This window comes from Cibotium barometz, chromosome 43 (genome assembly GCF_041138505.1).
Source record: "Cibotium barometz isolate CiBa-2024 chromosome 43, ASM4113850v1, whole genome shotgun sequence".
NCBI lineage: Eukaryota > Viridiplantae > Streptophyta > Polypodiopsida > Cyatheales > Cibotiaceae > Cibotium > Cibotium barometz.
The window spans coordinates 28,271,419-28,290,310 of NC_141088.1; the positions used below are offsets into that span (position 1 = coordinate 28,271,419).

At 44.1% G+C, this 18,892-nt stretch overlaps 1 protein-coding gene across 2 annotated transcripts in view; it reads left to right on the forward strand.

Annotated features, from left to right (window-relative positions):
• Window positions 1–3,395: 3,395 nt before the first annotated feature.
• Window positions 3,396–18,892, forward strand: part of LOC147613758 (alpha amino-terminal protein methyltransferase) — a 28,593-nt gene continuing 13,096 nt past the window's right edge. The window contains exons 1-7 of one of the 2 annotated variants that reach the window (XM_086781733.1): window positions 3,396–3,651; window positions 4,081–4,225; window positions 4,339–4,397; window positions 4,676–4,795; window positions 5,084–5,185; window positions 6,437–6,491; window positions 6,601–6,698. In XM_086781733.1, the coding sequence (XP_086637859.1) occupies window positions 3,466–3,651; window positions 4,081–4,225; window positions 4,339–4,397; window positions 4,676–4,795; window positions 5,084–5,185; window positions 6,437–6,491; window positions 6,601–6,698 (765 nt within the window). In that variant the 5' untranslated portion in view covers window positions 3,396–3,465. The remainder of the gene's footprint in view (window positions 3,652–4,080; window positions 4,226–4,338; window positions 4,398–4,675; window positions 4,796–5,083; window positions 5,186–6,436; window positions 6,492–6,600; window positions 6,699–18,892) is intronic. The other variant, XM_086781732.1, reaches the window with a different exon arrangement.

An 18,892-nucleotide genomic window follows, 5' to 3' on the forward strand; every position in this document is an offset into this window, starting at 1 on the left:
CTGTCTTCCATCATTCCCCTAATACACAAATGTTGATCATTGAACATGAAATACAATGAATGTGTGTCATAATCAATATATGGATTATACTGGTGTCGCCATGGCATGCCAAGAATTACATTTACACCTTGCAGTGGTGTAACCAAAAAAGTTCATTTTTCCTCATAAGGTGTAAGTGATATTGTTAAATTCCTTACTTCTTTGGTGCAATTATATTTTTGATTTTGAAAAGCAGACTTAACCTTATAAAACGAGATGGAGTGATTTCAAGATTAAGTGCCTTTACCATCTTTTTAGAGATGAAATCGTGTGTGCTCCTGTCATCATGCAAGACTGTAATAGATTCATTCTTAATCTTTCCTTTCATTTTCAACAACATATGTGGTGTGGACTTAGGTCGTGAAGATTTAGACTTAACCCGTAAAGATTTAGGCTTACCTCCTGGATCTGAGAGATCTTCGTCTTCGGAGTTACCCTCTTGCTCGGGCAGATAGTCGTTGTCCTCCTCGTCGATCTTGTTGATACTAGCTTTTGGCGTATTCCTCTTCTTCTCCGGGCACTCAAATGCCACATGGCCTGCCTTGTTGCATTTGAAACACCGGATTCGATGCTTGGGCTCCTCTTTGTTTGTCTTCATTGTCGGTCTTCTTACTTTCCGATTCATTGCTTTCTTTGTTCTTAATTGACCAAAGTTGCGGGGCCATCCTTGAGTCCTGTCAAAATATTTAGATGAAGAAACTTGCTTTTGAGATTTAAAAGGATGGAATTCCTAGGTAATATGATTCTCCTTCGGAACATTATTCTTTCTTTCGCAATTAATGGCTAAAGAGATTGTGGAACTAAGAGAATGCGGATGGAACATGTTCACTTTGGCCCTAATGTGAGGTTTCAGTCCCGCTATAAACTTCCTCTTCTGGTCCTTCTCATGCACCTTCTCAATGGCTTTAAGTTGTAGGAGAAACTGCCAAAACTTGCCTACATACATTTGAACGGTGTCTTTCTCCAACTGACGTAAGCCATCCCACTGTTGTCTACTCCTGGCCTTGTATTATAGTGGCAAAAAGTTTTTCTTGATTGCCTTCTAAAATTCTTTCCAAGTACGAGGCTTATGATGGCCTGTCTTGGTAGTATTCCACCACAACGCAGCTCCTTCTATAAGATGATTAGCAGCACATTTGACTTTATCTTTTTCAGAGAAGTCTTCCCCAGAAAAGTAGTCATCTAATTGACTAAGCCAAGAGAGAACTAACTTAGCGTCCTTCTTCCCATCATAATTTTGGAAGGAAAAGGCCTTCCGACTAATCTTCTTCTCCTTTCTAGAGTCCTGGGCTCTAAGAGTAGCCTCTATCGTACGTCGGATTTCATCAACTAAATCAAACTCCTTCCCTCTACTCCTCTTTCTCAACTTTCTCTCTAACTTCTCCCTCTTTTCCCTCTCCTCTAAAATCTGAGCTTAAAGGGCTAGCAACTGTTCCTCCACAGTTGGGGGTTGCGGATTCATTGTAACAGGGGTAATAAAGTCGAGAGATAGAGAAATTGATTAATTTATGATAGAAATAATTCAACAAAGATGATAAATGATGATAATACTTATCGTTGAACCCGAAATTTGCAAAGAGTCGAGTTGATTCGAGATTCAAGCGCACTGATGATACTCGTATTCTCTCGCACAATACTGTCGAGAGAGATCAGAAACCACACACACTTGCTCGGCTCTGCTGGCAGAGATTTTGTTGAAGCCTTTGATTCGTCCAAAATTGAGACAAATAAATTTTGAAAGCTTTGACAAATTTTTTTATTTCCCCTCAAGGCGTTACGGAGAGCCTTGGCAAGAAAAAATTAATTTTCGGTAAATCTGTTGTTTTCTGCAGGCCTTTAGAAATTAACCCGGAGCTTCCATGCGCATGTGTTCCCTTGGTTTGGCTTGGAAAGCTTTGAAAGAGTTGAAATTGGAAATATTTGAAAGCCTTGAGATTGAATGGTGTGAAGAGATTAGATTGTAGCTAATCTTTTCTCCACGAAAATAGCGCAGCGTGCAGCCGTGAGGATGGAGAGAAAAAAAGCCGACCCTTGATTATAGATTTATCTGTTTGCTGAAGCTCTTCAATATTTGAGAACATGAGTTAGGGTTTTGCTTGGTGCTGATCAGATCTATACGGTTAGATCGGTGTGAGAAAAATCGCTTTTTCTCAAAGAGGCGTGGTTTTTTGGGCTCCCTGCAGCAGCAGGTGCTTTTGCATGTAATCAATGTCTTGCCTAAACCATACAAGGTTGAGACCTTTGGTTTTTCTTCTTTCCACCATATACAAAGCCTTTGACCTTCATGGATTCCTTTTGCCCAATTTCTCCACGAGATACCTTCTCTTTGACTGTGGATACCTTCTCTTTGAGTGTGGTTGGCTCTGATACCACTATCAGGAACTTGCCACATAAAAGAGAATCAAAGTACCAAAATTGAACAGAATAATCACGAATAAATATTCAACTCCAACAAACAAATAACAGATTCAGACATATTACACATAGACATGGAAATAAACATGGAAGATAAACCATAGACTTGAAAACTGTACGCAAAATAAAACATCACCATCAATCAACAAGGATTGTGTTAAATCTCCCCCTCAAGCGTGCTGGCTCCTTGCACGACATGAGTATTTAATCATGTATTCCTAAAAAAATAGCCCATGAGTCAATCATGAAGCTTTTTGCCAAAAATAGGGCTCTTTTTACAAAATAATCAATCCTTCTAGAGGATGTTCACACACATCTAGTGTGTACCAAAAACAATAGTAAACCTCTAGTTCACATGCCTTACACCTGTGCACATCGGGGTGCGTAAATATACGAGTAAAAATAAATGGCACATGGCCAACCAACAATGATGAAGTATAACTCATAAATGTCGAGGCGATGTAAACACCCATGCACATGACAAAATCCGTGCGACACCTCGTTTGGTGACCCTGGCGCGTGCAACACCTTGTTTGGTGACCCTTGCACACTCATGCCTGTGCGACACCTTGTTCGGTGACATGGTGAGAAATGTGAGGCCCATTTTATATCCATATAGCCTTTAGGGTCGAAGACTAGATAGATAGATTCTATGCGACAAGTAGACATTCAAAGTAAATATTCAGCATAGATCAGCTTAGGGACGCGTAGTCTAGTGGTAGAACGGTTGGGTCCCATTATGGGGGACCCAAGTTCGATGCCAGTGAGCTACGCGACGGGGGGAGGTTGTGAGCCCATGGAGTAATCCACCTTCCCACTAACTAGATTCAATATAGATAGAAGATACATTTTAGATGGTGGGGGTGTCATTTCTTATCTCCACACTTTTCCTTTCAAATTTGTCCGGCCTCATTGACCAGTAATGTGAACAGAAACATGAAACAGCTCCTCGAAACCCTTGGGAATTGCCCCCGTCTTGCATCTTTCTGGCCCTTGCGCCCGCCCTCTCTCATGCGCTTTACAAAATCATCAATTTCATCGTCGTTGTCGTCGATGGAGCAGAGGGGGGTGGACTCCGATGGCAACTCTTTCTCCAGCAGATCGCAGCTATGGACTCTGGAGACAGGAGAGAGTGCAACCACAGCTGACCCCCATAAGAAGCAGCAATGGTATAGCAAGGGCGTTTCCTACTGGGAGGTAATGGGCTTCTTCTGATGAGAAATGGCTAGGGTTTTTCTTGCTGGTCTCTGCCATGACATACATGCCTGTACCCTTTCTTTATGAAGATGAGAGTTTTAGGTTTTGACTGGACAAATTATTAGGGCTTTCACTACCTGGAACTTCACAAATATGGCCGAAAAATTTCCCGAGAAAAAAAATATGGACGAAAAACGGACAGGGTATCCTTTGTGACGGTACATGGCTTACACATGCTTGCATCGATGACAAATCGCCAGAGTCTTCTTTTTTATGGGACATGGCTTTCACATGATTGCATCCATGACATATGGCTAGGGTTGAAAGTGTTTGCTTTTATGCTAGTGTCTGTGACATTGCTGGTTGGTGTTTCTTCTGCCGTGAGAGATGGCTTTCTCATCATGTGTGCACTTATCCCTTTTTTGACAGGGTGTAGAGGCTTCTGTAGATGGTGTGCTTGGTGGTTACGGCCATGTCAGTGAGCGGGATGTGATGGCAAGTGATGAATTTCTTATGGAAGTTCTGAAAAACACTTTGGAAGCTCCTTCATCAACAAGACGCTTGGTAGCGTTAGGTGAGGATTAATAGTACTACATGGTTTAAAATGCAAATGGTTCACTCTCGGACAAACTGTTCAAGTGATCATTACACACAGCACCTTATTTGACTCGACTTTAATCTTATCAGACTGTGGAGCGGGTGTTGGGAGAGTGACAAAGAACCTTTTGCTCCGTCGCTTCCATGAGGTATACTGTTACTGAAATGATTATACGTGTGTTTTGGTAGATTTTTGTGACATGTACAAATGTACCGATAATTTCACTAGCTTGCGTGTGCATGCACATGCATGCGCACGCACGCACGCACGCGCACACACCCCCACACCCACACACTCACACACACACACACACACACACTCTCTCTCTCTCTCTCTCTCCCCCCCCCCCCCCGACCCGCACACATGCATGCATACAACATGAATTAAGCTGCCAGTGGTGATTTTGGAATAGATTCAGTGTTCCAGGTCGATATTGTGGAGCCAGTTTCTCACTTCTTAGAAGTTGCCAAAGAAGATCTAAAGGCAGTGAGCTTCAGCTCCCCTGATGCAGGGAGGGTTGTCAATTTCTACCTCAATCCATTGCAAGTATGTCTTTCACTGTTAGTCAATATGCAAGATTTTTATCAGCTTTGTATATATATACATATTTTTTTCCGACTAGCCTTAAGGCCAAGATCCTCCCGTAGTTACTGATTTTTCCTCCACCCGTAGGCGCTTAATTATCAGCCCATAGCGATGCCGCCGAGGAAGCACCAAGGGGGGTTTTGAACCCAAGACCTCTTGGTCTTAGGCAAACACCTTCACCACTTGAGCGATCAGCTCATTGGCTGTATTTTTTCTTTCTGTTGATTACCTTGCCATTTTAATTTATAGGAATTTACTCCGGAAGTGAATCGATACGATGTCATTTGGGTACAATGGTGCATTGGACATTTAACAGATCAAGATTTTGTCGACTTTTTCAAGAGGGCCAAGGTGAAGTGTTTTCATCCCACATTTTTCACGAGTCTTTGATGAAGTTGATTTTATAATCGTTTCATAGGTTCAATGGCCTACCATCATATTTCAGGAGGCTATGCACAGTTCAGTAGATTCCATGTACCTTTTAGTCATACGGGTGTAGATTCTATATCCTTCTTGTGACATCATGGAAGGATTGCTGATCGGCAAGCTGGGAGTGGTCACATCAGTTATTGATGCCATACCATATCAAAGCTGGCCTCAGTTGAAAAACACCATACCTATTTGTCACATGAAGAGGTGGTGAGCCCATTTTGGAGGTGTTAAGTGCAGCTGTGCCATTGCTTGTATGGGTGGTGTACGCACATACATGTAAGCATGCAATGATGTTGTGTAGCATCACTATGTTGCTTTTAGATACGTGTATGTGTTTGTAGATTTTTTTTTGAGGTGTTAAGTGCAGCTGTGCCATTGCTTGTATGGGTGGTGTACGCACATACATGTAAGCATGCAATGATGTTGTGTAGCATCACTATGTTGCTTTTAGATACGTGTATGTGTTTGTAGATTTTTTTTTTTTGGTATCCATGAATGTGCATGTGTATTTGTGTGCTTGTGCTTGCCTCCATGCCTATGTCTATTGTGTGTATCATTATGCATGGCCCTCTCCCCTACTTTCCTGCAAGTTGCAGAGCATGTGTGTTGGAGGATGCAGTCAGGCCACTAAACAATTGTGTTATGCTAGGAGTAGCCATATACGCCGTGTATAAGGAGTGAGAAAGGCCATGAGAGAACGATGGGCTTTGGAAGGCACTTCGGCTGTTACTCTTAGGAACTTAATATTAAATAATTAGAGACAATTTGCACTGGCCAAAGAAGCGGACCGATCTCAGCCAAGTGCTTGAACAGCATCACTTGCCTGCAAACAAGATGGGTGCAGGTAGTGGAGCACCAGATTCATGCTGGTGGTTGCCAAAAGGCATTAGTTCTTTATAGGGCAGTACTTGCTTTGGAGACATTTTGCCTGGGCTTTACTGAACTGGACCAACGAGCTTTACGAGTTGTTGGTTACAAATTTTCAAAACCTTTTGCTCATCCAAATGTCTACAGCACCTTGTTACTTACAATCCAACATTAGTGTGGCAATTGGGAATGGCAATGCTTTCACAAGATGAAACTAGCAAACTTTTTATATAGGTTCCCTTCCTTGAAGTTGCATATATTCCAAGGTGTGCAGTGGTAACCCTTGTTAATTGTACTTTTCAGGTTGGCTTGAAGCCTGGGGGATTTTTTGTAGTGAAGGAGAATACCGCAAAGACAGGTAAAATCTCAATTGCAGCCTGTGAATGTGCCATGTCACATGAATGTTTTAGGTGAATGGCTTCTTATCTGAGAAAGCTATTGTTTTTATGCCTCAAAAAATTTTGTAGGGTTTGTGGTTGACAAGGTTGATAGCAGTGTGACAAGATCTGATTCTTATTATCGTGACCTCTTTGAACAAGCAGGCCTTTATTTGTACAAGACAAAGGTAAAGATCATTGAAGTCCGAAAGAGCATCACTTGTTTTTCAAATTTTTTAAAACTATTGTATGCCGAATTTCAGTGTTCTAGCTACTACATGCATTATTGATAAATGTGTAAACATCTGAAAAAAAGGAAAGTAATATTTCATGGCACCACTACAAGACTTATGGATTGGAAATGTTGTGAGTTAAATGGATTGGAATGCAACCACACTAAATTGTATTGGAGTTAAGAGCACATAGATCTACATCACTAAATTTTGATCTTCCTTGATACAATGGCTGTTAACCTGATTGTAGGGTGCAAGTACCCTTGTAGAGCAAAGACAAGTTAGAAAAAAGGGGAGAGTTGTGCTTCCTAAGAGTCACCATCCCCCTTTTTGAAAAAGTGTATTTTCAAAAGTTTAAACCCACTCTTCCCTCTCTCTCTGGAAGAAGGCGCCTCTTTCATGAGGGCTTTTGGGCTGTATTTTCTGCACTTTCTCCTTCCCAACTCCATATCCAAGCTTGCTAAGGTGTTTCCCAAGCTTCCAAGAGTGTTTCTGAGTGCTATTCACTCTCCTACACACTCCCAACGATTGAAATTCAGCAAAACAACTCTCATTCTTGCTGTAATTTTTGGTCTTTTTTGCTAAAAATCCTAATTTTAGCCTTCCTTTCTCGAGTTGAACCACACGGGAAGCTTTTCGAGGGTTTCCTTCATCCTCTTGAAGACTTTTGTCGCGAAGAGTTGCGACAAATCAAAGACTTCAACACTCCAAACACTTTCATTTGCGAAGACTTCCAGTGTCATTGACTCTACTTGCAATTGGTAAGCTTTTATGCTTAAATATGGAAGCAAGTAGCAGGAGGAAGGAACAGGATTATAGGATCACTTACCCTGTGTAGTGTTCTCTTGTCTTACGTGCTCTCTTGTAGATTGTTGCTACCATGTGTTGGTGGAACAATAGAGAGCAAATGGTAGGGAACATAGACACTTGAGAGGGTAGTGTAAGTTGTAAGTCTACACTCACAACCACTTGTTTGCAATATTGTATTTATATGCATTGGTATGGAAATTTGGTCAGAAATGCCTATCACATTGGATACTTGATTCTCCCAAGATCAATATACTTTATTTGAGGGAGGAGCCAGCCGTTTTGGCTCATTCCGTGTCTCTGGTCAATCTAGCAAATTACGTCTTGTAATGAGCATGTGTCCATCAAATCTTAGTGTATTTAAGTGTATTGATTAGCATTGTGTTCTACCAAGTTACAGTGGTATCAAAGCATATAGCTATCTCTACACTTAGAACACTATGGACAACCATACAATGAATGTTCGAGATGTTAACACAAGAGGAGGGGATAATGAAATGCATGTCTCCAGTGCTTTACAGGATGAGCAAACTCATGTGGTGCACAATAGAGAACATGAATATGTGGGACAATCGTCCATCGCCTCACACCGGTGTGCCACCTGTGCTGGAGTGAGATCATCTCCCATGTACACCTGTGTGCCCTTGAGGGAAGCCCGCCTGTCTAAGAAGGCCTGTCTGCTGGGGTGGCAAAGAGAGGATGCAAGAAGAAGAGTCTATAGTCTTTAGGGCGGAACTTGCTCGTATGTAGGCTCTTCTCCATGCACAACAAGAAGAATTGAATCTCTACCGTCGCGAGGATCCATTGGTACATGATCGTTTGAAGGCCAAGAAAGCTGAATCTTATATGGATCATGCAATGGCAATGATTGTTCAAGAGTTGCACGTGCAACCGAGGGATGTAGCACGTGTATACTTGGCTCGCACCGAGGAAGCTTATGCAGAAAAGGCAACCATCTCGCATGGCTTGGAATCCCCACAAGTGCCTGAACAAGAACTTATGTCTAAGAGGATAAATCTCCATGCTATGGGAGCGGAACAATCGGCGACTTCATGCCATGCAGTACCTTATGTGGCTCGTGAAGGATAATGTTTATGGCAGTGGTCAAAATGTATGTTAAATGCCATTGCCGGATGAAAATGTGCATGCACAACATATGCAACATGGGCTGCAATTTTCTGTTGGTGCAGGTATTCCGCGTATCTCTCATTCCACTCATGCCTTTCGAGTGTGCTCGGGAGGGAGAAGCTATGGTTGAAAATGTACCAATGCATGTTGAGGACATTATCGTGGGCATTTTGTGTCCAAAGATGGAGTGCGGATGGATCCTGCAAAGATTGATGTAATTCGGAATTGGTCCGAATTGAGTTCGGTGCATAAATCCTCCCATGAACTATGTCTTTTGAATACATATGCGAAGCATATCCTCCAAAATCTGATTCACTCTTTCAGTCTGGCCATCAGATTGAGGATGATATAAGGAACTCAAATTTAAAGTTGTTTTCAACTTCTCAAAAACAAGTTTTCAAAAATTACTTGTAAACTTAGAGTCCCTATCACTGACTATGTCCTGCGGTAATCCGTACAGTCTAAACAATTGCTCGATAAATTGCCTTGCTAATTGCGTAGCTGTAATGGACTTCCGTGTCGGGAAAAATCTAGCCATTTTTGTCAAGCAAACTACCACAACCCAAATAGAATCGTGGCCTTGACTTGTTCTTGGCAATCCGGTAATAAAATCCATGGCAATACTTTTCCATTTATTACCTGGGATTTGCAAAGGATGCAACAACCCAGCTTGTCTAAAGCGTTCAGCTTTATTTGCTTGACAAACTTGACACTTGAGAACATAATCTTCTACATACCCTATCATCTTCGGTCAATAAAAAGTGTGTTTCACTAACGATAATGTCTTGTGTACCCGAGGGTGTCGAGCAGAAGGGGCGTCGTGACACTCCTTAAGAATCTGGACCTAATGTCCAGGATCTGTGGTACACAAATTTTGTCATTACGGAATAGTAAACCATTCCGAATCATCCACTGATCTCTTGCAGCCTGAATGGTAGGCCGCTCAGTCATTGAGTCTTAGTCAATCAATGAGCTCCCGTCTTGGATCTTTTGCCAAAATGGACCAAAATAACTATCAGGTCTGCAAAGTCCTCTCAATGATTGAAATAAGTCAGTAGAAATCTCGGTGAACGACAAAGTATTAACCTCTCTAATTCGACTAAGTGCATTTGCGACACTATTCATGGACCCTTTTCTATAACGAATCTCAAAATCAAAATCTTGCATTAATTGAGTCCATCGAGCTTTCCTTCCTCTCAAATCATCGGCATCACACACATACTTGATTGACTGATGATCTGTCAATACCAGTACGTTAATCTATCTTCGTGAAATATTTCGCTCTGGCTAACCAATCAATCAGGTCATCTGATCTAGGGAGAGGATAGCAGTTCTTAATTGTCAGCTTGTTCAATCTCTTGTAATCTATACACATTCTCCTGGTGTTGTCCTTCTTTCTCCTCTGTCCTCCAAGGTGATTTACTTGGACGGATCTGGTCCATCCTTAAATAATCTTCAAGTTGTTTGGCCAACTTATCTTTCTCAGCTTGGCTCATCCTGTAAGGTGGAATACTAACAGGGTGAGCACCAGGGACCGGGTCAATACGATGATCTACTGCCCTTTCAGGTGGTAAGCTTGATGGCAGTTCCTTAGGAAATACATCTTGAAACAAATCAAGTATTATTAATTCTTTGCTTTCAAATACACTTAATTCATTGACATCCATAGTAGGTATGAGAAATGAAGAAAGTGGAATCAAGACACAATGGAAAGCAGTATATAAGGAAGAATCCATTATATTTCTAAAATCAACTATATGTACAAGAGGTCCCTGAGAGAGATGTATACAATCACCTAAGATACTATACTGGGTGTTTCTATGTTCAAAAGAAAAAGTATGACTAGACTAATCTATCTGGACTCGAAGAGTCTTAAACCACTCAATCCCTAATAATAAGTCTACATGCTCTAGGTGCATAATATAGCATTCCAGAGTATCTTCGTAGTCCTGAATCCGGATCGGTAGTATCGTATCTTATAGGTATGATCGCTGGGTGTTGTATCAAGATACAATTTCTGCACAAGTTTGTAATTAACAAAGTTGTGTGAGTTGCCAGGGTCTAGAAGAATGTGGATTCTATGGCCATTTCACTTCTCCATAAACTCGGAGAAGATCATGCACGTCAAAAACTTTAGAGTTGAACAGGCAATTAGAACATGAACTAGGGCGAGAAAGTATAATAACTGAGATATGATCGTTGGGTGTTGTATCAAGATCCAATTTCTGCACAAGTTTGTAATTAACAAAGTTGTGTGAGCTGCCAGGGTCTAGAAGAATGTGGATTCTATGGCCATTTCACTTCTCCATAAACTCGGAGAAGATCATGTACGTCAAAAACTTGAGAGTTGAACAGATAATCAGAACATGAACTAGGGCGAGAAAGTATGATAACTGAGGTACTTGTCAAAGACAATTGGTTAGCTGCCTTTGGCTTGGGTCCTGCGTTGGTCTTTGCATCCTTTTGCTTCAGGCACTTGTTACGTATATGTCCTTTTTCTTTGCAGATGAAGCAACATCCCTCCTTCTTGAGCTTCAGAGCCTTAAGGAGACATTTTTTCTTTGCTAGGGTCGAAGTTGAATTCTTCGAAGGTTGGTCCGAAGACTTTCCATCTGTCGTGCTAGCCATTGATGCAGAGAACTTTCTTTTGTGCTTGTTCCCCTGCTTGGTAACGGGTTTAGACTTGGAAGAGACTATTGTATCATCATATATATGAGCGGAATGAATCGCCTCGTTCAAAGTTTTGCATTTATTGTTTTTAACTTGTAAACAGTACGAGTCCGGTAAATCGGCTACGAAGAAACCCAGAAGAGTTATGGAATCCATCTTCGTAGCTTTTATCTGCAAGTTCCTAAATTTCTGGAGATAGACCTCATAAGTGAGGTTCTGCGAGGTCATGGTCAAAGTAGCAAACCGGGCAACACATAGTCACAAGGTACAGGGGACGGGGACGGGACGGGGGATGGCCATAAGTAGGGAGCATCACTCAAAAAATACTTTTTTTTAAATTTTTTTTTCTACTCTACACTTATTCTACTTTGGAAGTACATCAAAATGAGCACAAATTTACACGAAAATGGTGTCATATTAACAAAATACGCCAATCAAAGAGTGAAGGCGTTCACGGTTGATTGCATTAATAATTAAGTAGATACAAAATGAGTCCTAACTCAAGAGTCAGGACTGAGTCTTAAGGAGGCAGAATACATGGACGGACTCAAATGAGTCAATGACAAAAAAGTGCTAAAGACTAGAGACTAGAGACTAGAGGCTAGAGCTAAGTAGTAAGGCCCATGAATCATGATCCATGAATGATCATCCACGTGAAGTCCTCACCTCATGGTCATGGGTAGCTCGTGCCAAAGAAGCATCAAGCTCATCCTCAGTCTCATCCTCACTGGCATGCTGTTCCTGCACCTCTCCTCTTGTTGCTCTTCTTGTTGACTCATCTCCCACTCGGTGAAGGAATCTGCCTTCTTGGTCACGCTCTTGCAAAGCATTCGCAAGTTCGCGCTGACGAAGACAAGAAGGTCATTGGCACGCTCTACCCCGAGTTGGCTGCCTCTTCCTAGAGGCAGTGTGGCTGTACGTACTCCAAAGTTGCTCCAAGCAAGAGGAGCTGACGGCCTGGCTAAGTATGCGGATGGCAAGTTGTTGCAGCTCCGGTCCATCCGAACCAAAGTCCTCCCACCATAGAGCAGCACCAACTTTCGAGCGGTCAACTTGTGCATCATGACAGCCATAGGAGCCATGAAATGACCTGTACAGCGAAAGCTGGTCCCTGATCTTGCGCCTAACCGATGCATCAGGCGCAAAACGATTCAAGATGATCCTTCATCCAGCGCTCACCTCCCGGTCGCTCTCCTGCTTGTTGCCTTGGAATTCTGGATCCACCACATAAGCTGCTGCATGCAATGGAGAGTAGTAGGAATTCCACATTCCTAGACACAAGGCATGGATCTCCTCGTATCTATCTTCGTCAGGCACGAAGTCTTTCAACTTCTCTATCATGCGATCCATGGCCTCGTAGACCTTGCCTATGCATGGTTGCATAGCGTCTACAATCCTCAATAGGTGGACTATGGGCCTCACCATAGCATTTGTGGTCTTCACATGCTCCCACCAAGAGGCGTCATCCGCCCGTAGCCTAAACTCTTGGCCAGTGTTTGTATGGGACTCTTGCATGGTGACAAACTCGTCGCTAAGGAAAAGCCCCCTCAAAGCACCGCTACAATCCTTCAACCGCCCCAACATGAGAAAGTTGTAGGCAAACCGGGTGTCAGAATATTTGAGGAGAGAGACAGGACCTCTTGTTGAACTCATGCCGAAGTCTTTGGTGGTGGAGGACAAAGGAGACCATGGTGTTGGCCTCCTCAATGAGCGGGCTGATCCATGGCAATGCCCCGATGTCCTTGAGGAGGTTGTTTAGGCAATGAGCCATACAAAAGGACACCGTGACATGTCCATACCTACCTTGGAGAATAGCTTCCGCCGCCCTATTGGAAGGCTCCCATCCGCAACAAAGCCCACTAAATGCTCGGGTCCAACGATCTCCATGGTGGTAGCCCACTCCGTCGCAAGCACATCCGCACTCTTCCCGGTGCCGGATGCATCATGAGATGAGATAAAGTACATCTCCTGCGGGAATATGCAACCACGCCGTGAATACTCCTCTTGCGGGTGTCACTCCATCCATCCACAATGAGGGAGACTCCGTTCCTCTCCCATTGTCGCTTTGTGTTGTCGGCCGCTTGCTCTACAATGCGCTTCTCCTTCTCGAGCAATGTAGTGCGCAAGCTCTTGGATGAGGGGAGTGTATAGGTTGAGCCATACTCCCCAATCTTCTTAACCATGACCTTGAAGGTATTTCGACCTATTCAAGAAAGTAGTTTACTAATGAGAAGGGGACTAGGATGATGAAAACATGAATGATGAATTGGCAATGATCGATTGCACTTACCTAGCCGCTTGAAAGGTAATGTGGTCGTGGAAGAAGAAGCGGGCCACTGCCATATCCACCTCCTCCTTTAACTTGGGGTTCCAATTCTCCCGAAGTGTAGATTGTCGTCGTGAGCCATGTAATGGTTTAGAGGCGGTGGAGATGGAGGGTGCCGGCGTCGTGGATGGAGTAACATTCCGACTTGATGGTGAAGGTGATGGTGTGCATGATCCCGATCCACCACACGACTCCATTGTAGAGGCTTGAGTTCCTCTCCCCATCGTTGCGGGATCCACGGCCACTCGTGGTGTCCTTCTTGTCACTTCGACCGCCTCGTAGACGCTAAGCTTGTCAAGAAGTTCTCGTCTCTTCTCAGGCGTGACATTCGTGCAAAACCTCACCTCATGCCCACTCTCATGCAAGAGGTGGGCTCGCATTTTGTCGGCGCCACCCGTTCGCCGGTACGGGCAAAGCTTGCATGCCCATGGCCGAGAACCGCCTCCATGAGCGGATGGGGTGTAGTTAACCTCCTCCCACCATGTCCATCCCGTTGTCCTTCTACGGGAAGCTCCGACACGTGAGGAGGATGCCATGGTTGAAGATGGCTTGACTCTTGAGCCTTGAGGAATGAGAGAGAGAGAGAGAGGGGCCTAGAGCCTAGAGGCTTGGAAGTTAGAAGACTCAAGAGGCTTGAGGGAGAGAGAAATGAAATGAAATGATATATTAACGTCTTCAAAAGGCCAAAATGACCTGTGAGACCAAAAAGGTTACAACAATTGGTGGATCTGATATAATGTCTGTGTAAGAAAAGCTAAAACAACTAAACAACTAACTGAAATTGAAACAACAACTATGAGAAAAAGGAAGGTACTAGGCGCTCCTAATGGATAACATCTGGGAAGGAAAACTCTAGCAACAAAGGTAAGCATCATGTACATCACTACCCAGAGAGAGAGAGAGAGAGAGAGAGAGAGAGAGAGAGAGAGAGTCTAGATAGTGGGGCGACGGCCCACGGGCCTTGTGTGAGAGGCTTGGAAGTTGGAAGCTAGAAGAAGCTTGAAAGCTTGAAAGTTGTGTGTGCTTGTAGCCATGTAGAGGCTTGTTCTTATATAGATAGGCAAGAGAGAGAGGCAAGCCTCAAGGACAAGAGAGAGAGAGAGGGAGGGCCAAGCCTCAAGGCTCAAGGGCCAAGGCCCAAGCCATCCCCAAACGACCAAGCCAATAGCCATAAACGGCTAGAAACGGCGAATGAAACGACTAGAAACGGGCAAAAAATCGCGCAACGGCTCCCTTCCGTTCCCCCCACAGAGCCGTCCCCCACCGGCGTCCCGGTTCTTGAAGGCGTCCCCGTCCTTTGTGAGTGACGATTCCTAGGGAACGTTCGTCCGTCCCTTGCCGTCCCCGTCCCCGTCCCCGTCGCCAGTCCGTCCCGTTTCAGTGTCCCTCCGTTCCAAGCACTCGTCCCTTCCATCCCCTGTGACTATGGGGCAACAACATCATAGTCATCCTCTTTCTTGAGGAATTCTTTCTTGAAGACGTGTTCGAAGTGTGTCCAGGTTGTTGGTTTAGGGTTGAGTTCTTTCCACCAAAGCAAAGCTTTGCCTGAGAGGAAACCTGCTGCTAATTGGATCTTTTTGCCATCGTCATATGGATGAAACTGAAAATGGACTTGTCACTTATGTAGCCAAGTGTCCACTATCTCTTTGGTACGCTGCTTTTGCTCGCTCCCAAACTGTTCCGGAGTAATTTTGGGGCCTAAAGCAGATGCCAAAGTATCCATACCCGAAAGAGTAGATAGGGTAGTGGTCAACAAAGAGATGGAGTTCTGTAAAGCCTGCATTTGCGCGGCGATTTGTGCTTGACGTTCCGAGGAAGAAGTTTTGAGAGTAACTTTAAACTCTTGGAAATCTGATATTGAAACAAAATCGTTGAAAAGATCGCCATCGGTGGCTTTTGTAGCTGGCAGGTCTTTACGTACGGAGATGGGCTCCAACTCGGATTCTTGGGTTGACATCTTGAAGAGGACAAGAGGAGAGAAAATATTTATCTTGCACAAGGAGAGTGCTAGAGAGCTTGAGAACTTGAGAGAGGTGTGGAAAGAAGCCCGCTTAAGGGAAATTTATAGGCTTCCCCAAAAGCTTACTTAGCTTTTGCTTTTGCGTTTTTTTTTGGGGGGTAAATATATATATATATATATATTCTGCTTTTCTAAAAAAAAACACTTAGAAAGCAACACTTGGGTTTTTTAAACCCTTTCACTAAGGCTCAGCAAAAACAAAAGCAAAATAAACAAGGCGTGGGTTTTTTTTGTTAAAAAAAACGAAAGCTAAAAAAAACTGGCATGCATATGCTTTTCGCTTTTTTTTTTCTGCCTCCCGCCTGTAATTAGCGCCCGCTTGCCTGTGTGGACCACCTGCACACGTGGTTAGCCACCTGCGCCTGTGCCTTTGCATACAACCCGGGCTGCGATACTCGCCTGCATGCGCAGTCGCCTGTGCGTGTGTACCTAGCCGCTTGCCAGTACCAACGCTCGACTGCGCCTGGCTGCGCATACAACCCGACTGCCTGCATACGGCCTACGAGCACTTGTTCTCCGGACAGGCCAGTCACCTGCCTATGTGTACAACCATAAAGGTTGCGACTAGGCACAGTTTTCGCGTGGCTTTCTCTTTGCACATAAGACTGCGCTACAACACCCAGACGTCACCTCTCTCTCTCTCTCTCTCTCTCTCTCTCTCTCTCTTACAAACAGCCAATTGGCTTTTTCCTCTTCTCTCTCTCTTCAAACTGTTCATATAGTTGCAAGAACACATCTAGCCCTTCTTCTTTGCAAAGCAAATAACCCTTACAAGACCAAAATTCCCACCCGATGACCGGCCAAGAGCCTACCCCTAACTCAGCTCGCCAATCAGCCTGCCTAGCTCCAAGCTTCCCCAAACCTCGAAGCTAATCTTGTGTGCGTGTAGCACACGGTAGATACACACTGTGCACATGAGAGCATGATTTTACAAAGAAGGCCACATTCAAATGGACTAGTGTAGAGAGGGATGCATTCCTCAAATTGATGCAACTACTCATGGTCGAGTGTCGATCATTCCGGATTTGCAAAAGCCCTTTAGTGTGGAATGTGATGCATCTGGAAATTGCATTTGAGTTGTCCTAAATCAAGAAGGACATGCCGTGGCTTATGAGAGCCATAAATTGCATGATGCAAAGCTATCTCTTGGCATTTATGAGAAAGAGCTCTGTAGTTCATGCACTTACTATATGGCAATATTCCCTTTTGGGGTTGATTTCACTGTGAAAACAGATCACTAGAGTTTGAGGCATTTTCTTACCCAAACTAAATTGTCAGAGAAGCATACGAGGATGGCCAATTTCCTCTCTATGTTTCATTTTCAGATCTTGCACACTTTAGGAAAGAAGAATGTAGTAGCAGATGCATTGTCACGAAAGCCATATGTAGCAGCTGTCTCGGTTGCCTCTCATGGGGACTTGTCTGCCATGCGTGATTTGTATCATACGGATGTTGATTTGTATCATACGGATGCTGATTTTGCCACCATTTGGGTTGATTTGATGGCTGGTCATGAACATGTCTCTTACGTGATTAAAGAGAGTTATCTCATGAAAGATAATTGCCTATGTGTGGTGTCTGTCGTGAGGCAAAAGGTTTTGGATGAGTGCCATGCTCCTCTATATGCTGTTCATAAAGGCATGATGCCTACTGCGCACATGATTGAGCGGTATTTCTTTTAGCCAGGTATGCGGAAGGTGTTGGGGTAAAGGCATTATGCCCACCCTTATAGTGTGTACAAGCCCATAAGTTATAGTACATAGTACACTTAGTACTTTTAATGTACTAAGTGCACTATGTGTACTAGTGCAATATACATGTGTGATAGGGGAGTCACACACTCAATGCTTGAGTTGACTTATCCCCACAACTCTCTCTCTCTCTCCCTTGCTTCTCTGTGTATGTCTCCCACACATGAATAACTCTAACCCTAATTCTCTCTCTCCCATTCAACTGGTATCAGAGCTGAGGCAAACAGAACTGAATAGACCTGCTGAGCACAGCCTTCGAATCTCTCTGCTGTTGAAGTAGATTTCGTTTCACACAGCCTTCGAATTTCTCTGCTGGTCGCCATCCAAACACACGGCAGCAGTGCTGCGTGTGTAGAACTGTTGCTGGCGTTAGACGAGTTGAGTCCTAGGAGGTGGACGTCAATACACCAGGCGCAGAGGCTGTGGTGGCAAATCTGGGACGAAGAAGAAGCTCGGGCTGATATGCGAAGGCCTTTAGGTGGACCCCGTTGGGAAGCGTGTAGCGCTACACGGCGAAGGCTACTATGCGAAGTCGTCGGCTGGCTCCTAGGCGAAGTCGGAGGCCAGCGCGCACAACTCCCGGCGCCCGTCATCAACAGCACATTCAACGGGCTTCTGGGCAGCGCTCGTAGAAACACAACAGCTTGCTCTCCTTCGCACTGCCGCTTCATCAGCCCCCGCAGGAGCTTTTTGGGTTGTCTTGCTCTCCTTCGCACTACCGCTCCTGGTTCCGTTGCCGGGACAAGAGACCTCAGTCCCCAACACGCAGCCCAAGAACCCATTGCCCACAGCAGCAAGGCCCATGTTGGCTGCGGTCAAGTCGTGCAGAGCCGTGACATAGCTTATAGACCACGTCATCATGCTGAAGCCCTAGGTTGATGCAGCTGCAGGCCATTAGGTCTCCCCGACACGTGCAGCACCCTTCTCAGCAGCAGCACCAAATTCATCAACCTCTTTTTCCTGCAACAAAAACAAAAAATCAGAAATTACAAGGTATTCTGCTTCAAATTTTTTTTTTGGGATTTGCAATTGAGCAAGTACAATCAACAATTGAGCAGGTACAGGTGCCGAATTGCTCAATTTTGAGCAAAATTGGCAAAATTGGGTGACATTGGTCACAATCAGGATCAATTTGCAGGAAATTGGATGTCAAAATTTGGGGCTTTTGATGTATTTGTGCAATTAAGCATTCATACATGCTGAATGATGTGAGAAATCGCACATTCGGGCAAAATTGCAGCAAATTGCAGTGCAAATCAAGGGGCTTTTGTGCCGATTGGATTGATTTGCATGCAGGCACTCGTATTTGATGCTTTGGGCAACGTGTTGATGCCTGTCAAGCACTCAATGTGCCTGTAAATCAAGGGGCTTTCATGTATTGGATGTATATGTGGCGAGGGGGAAGCATCGCAAAGACTCTGGATGCCTTCATGTACGTCAATGTACC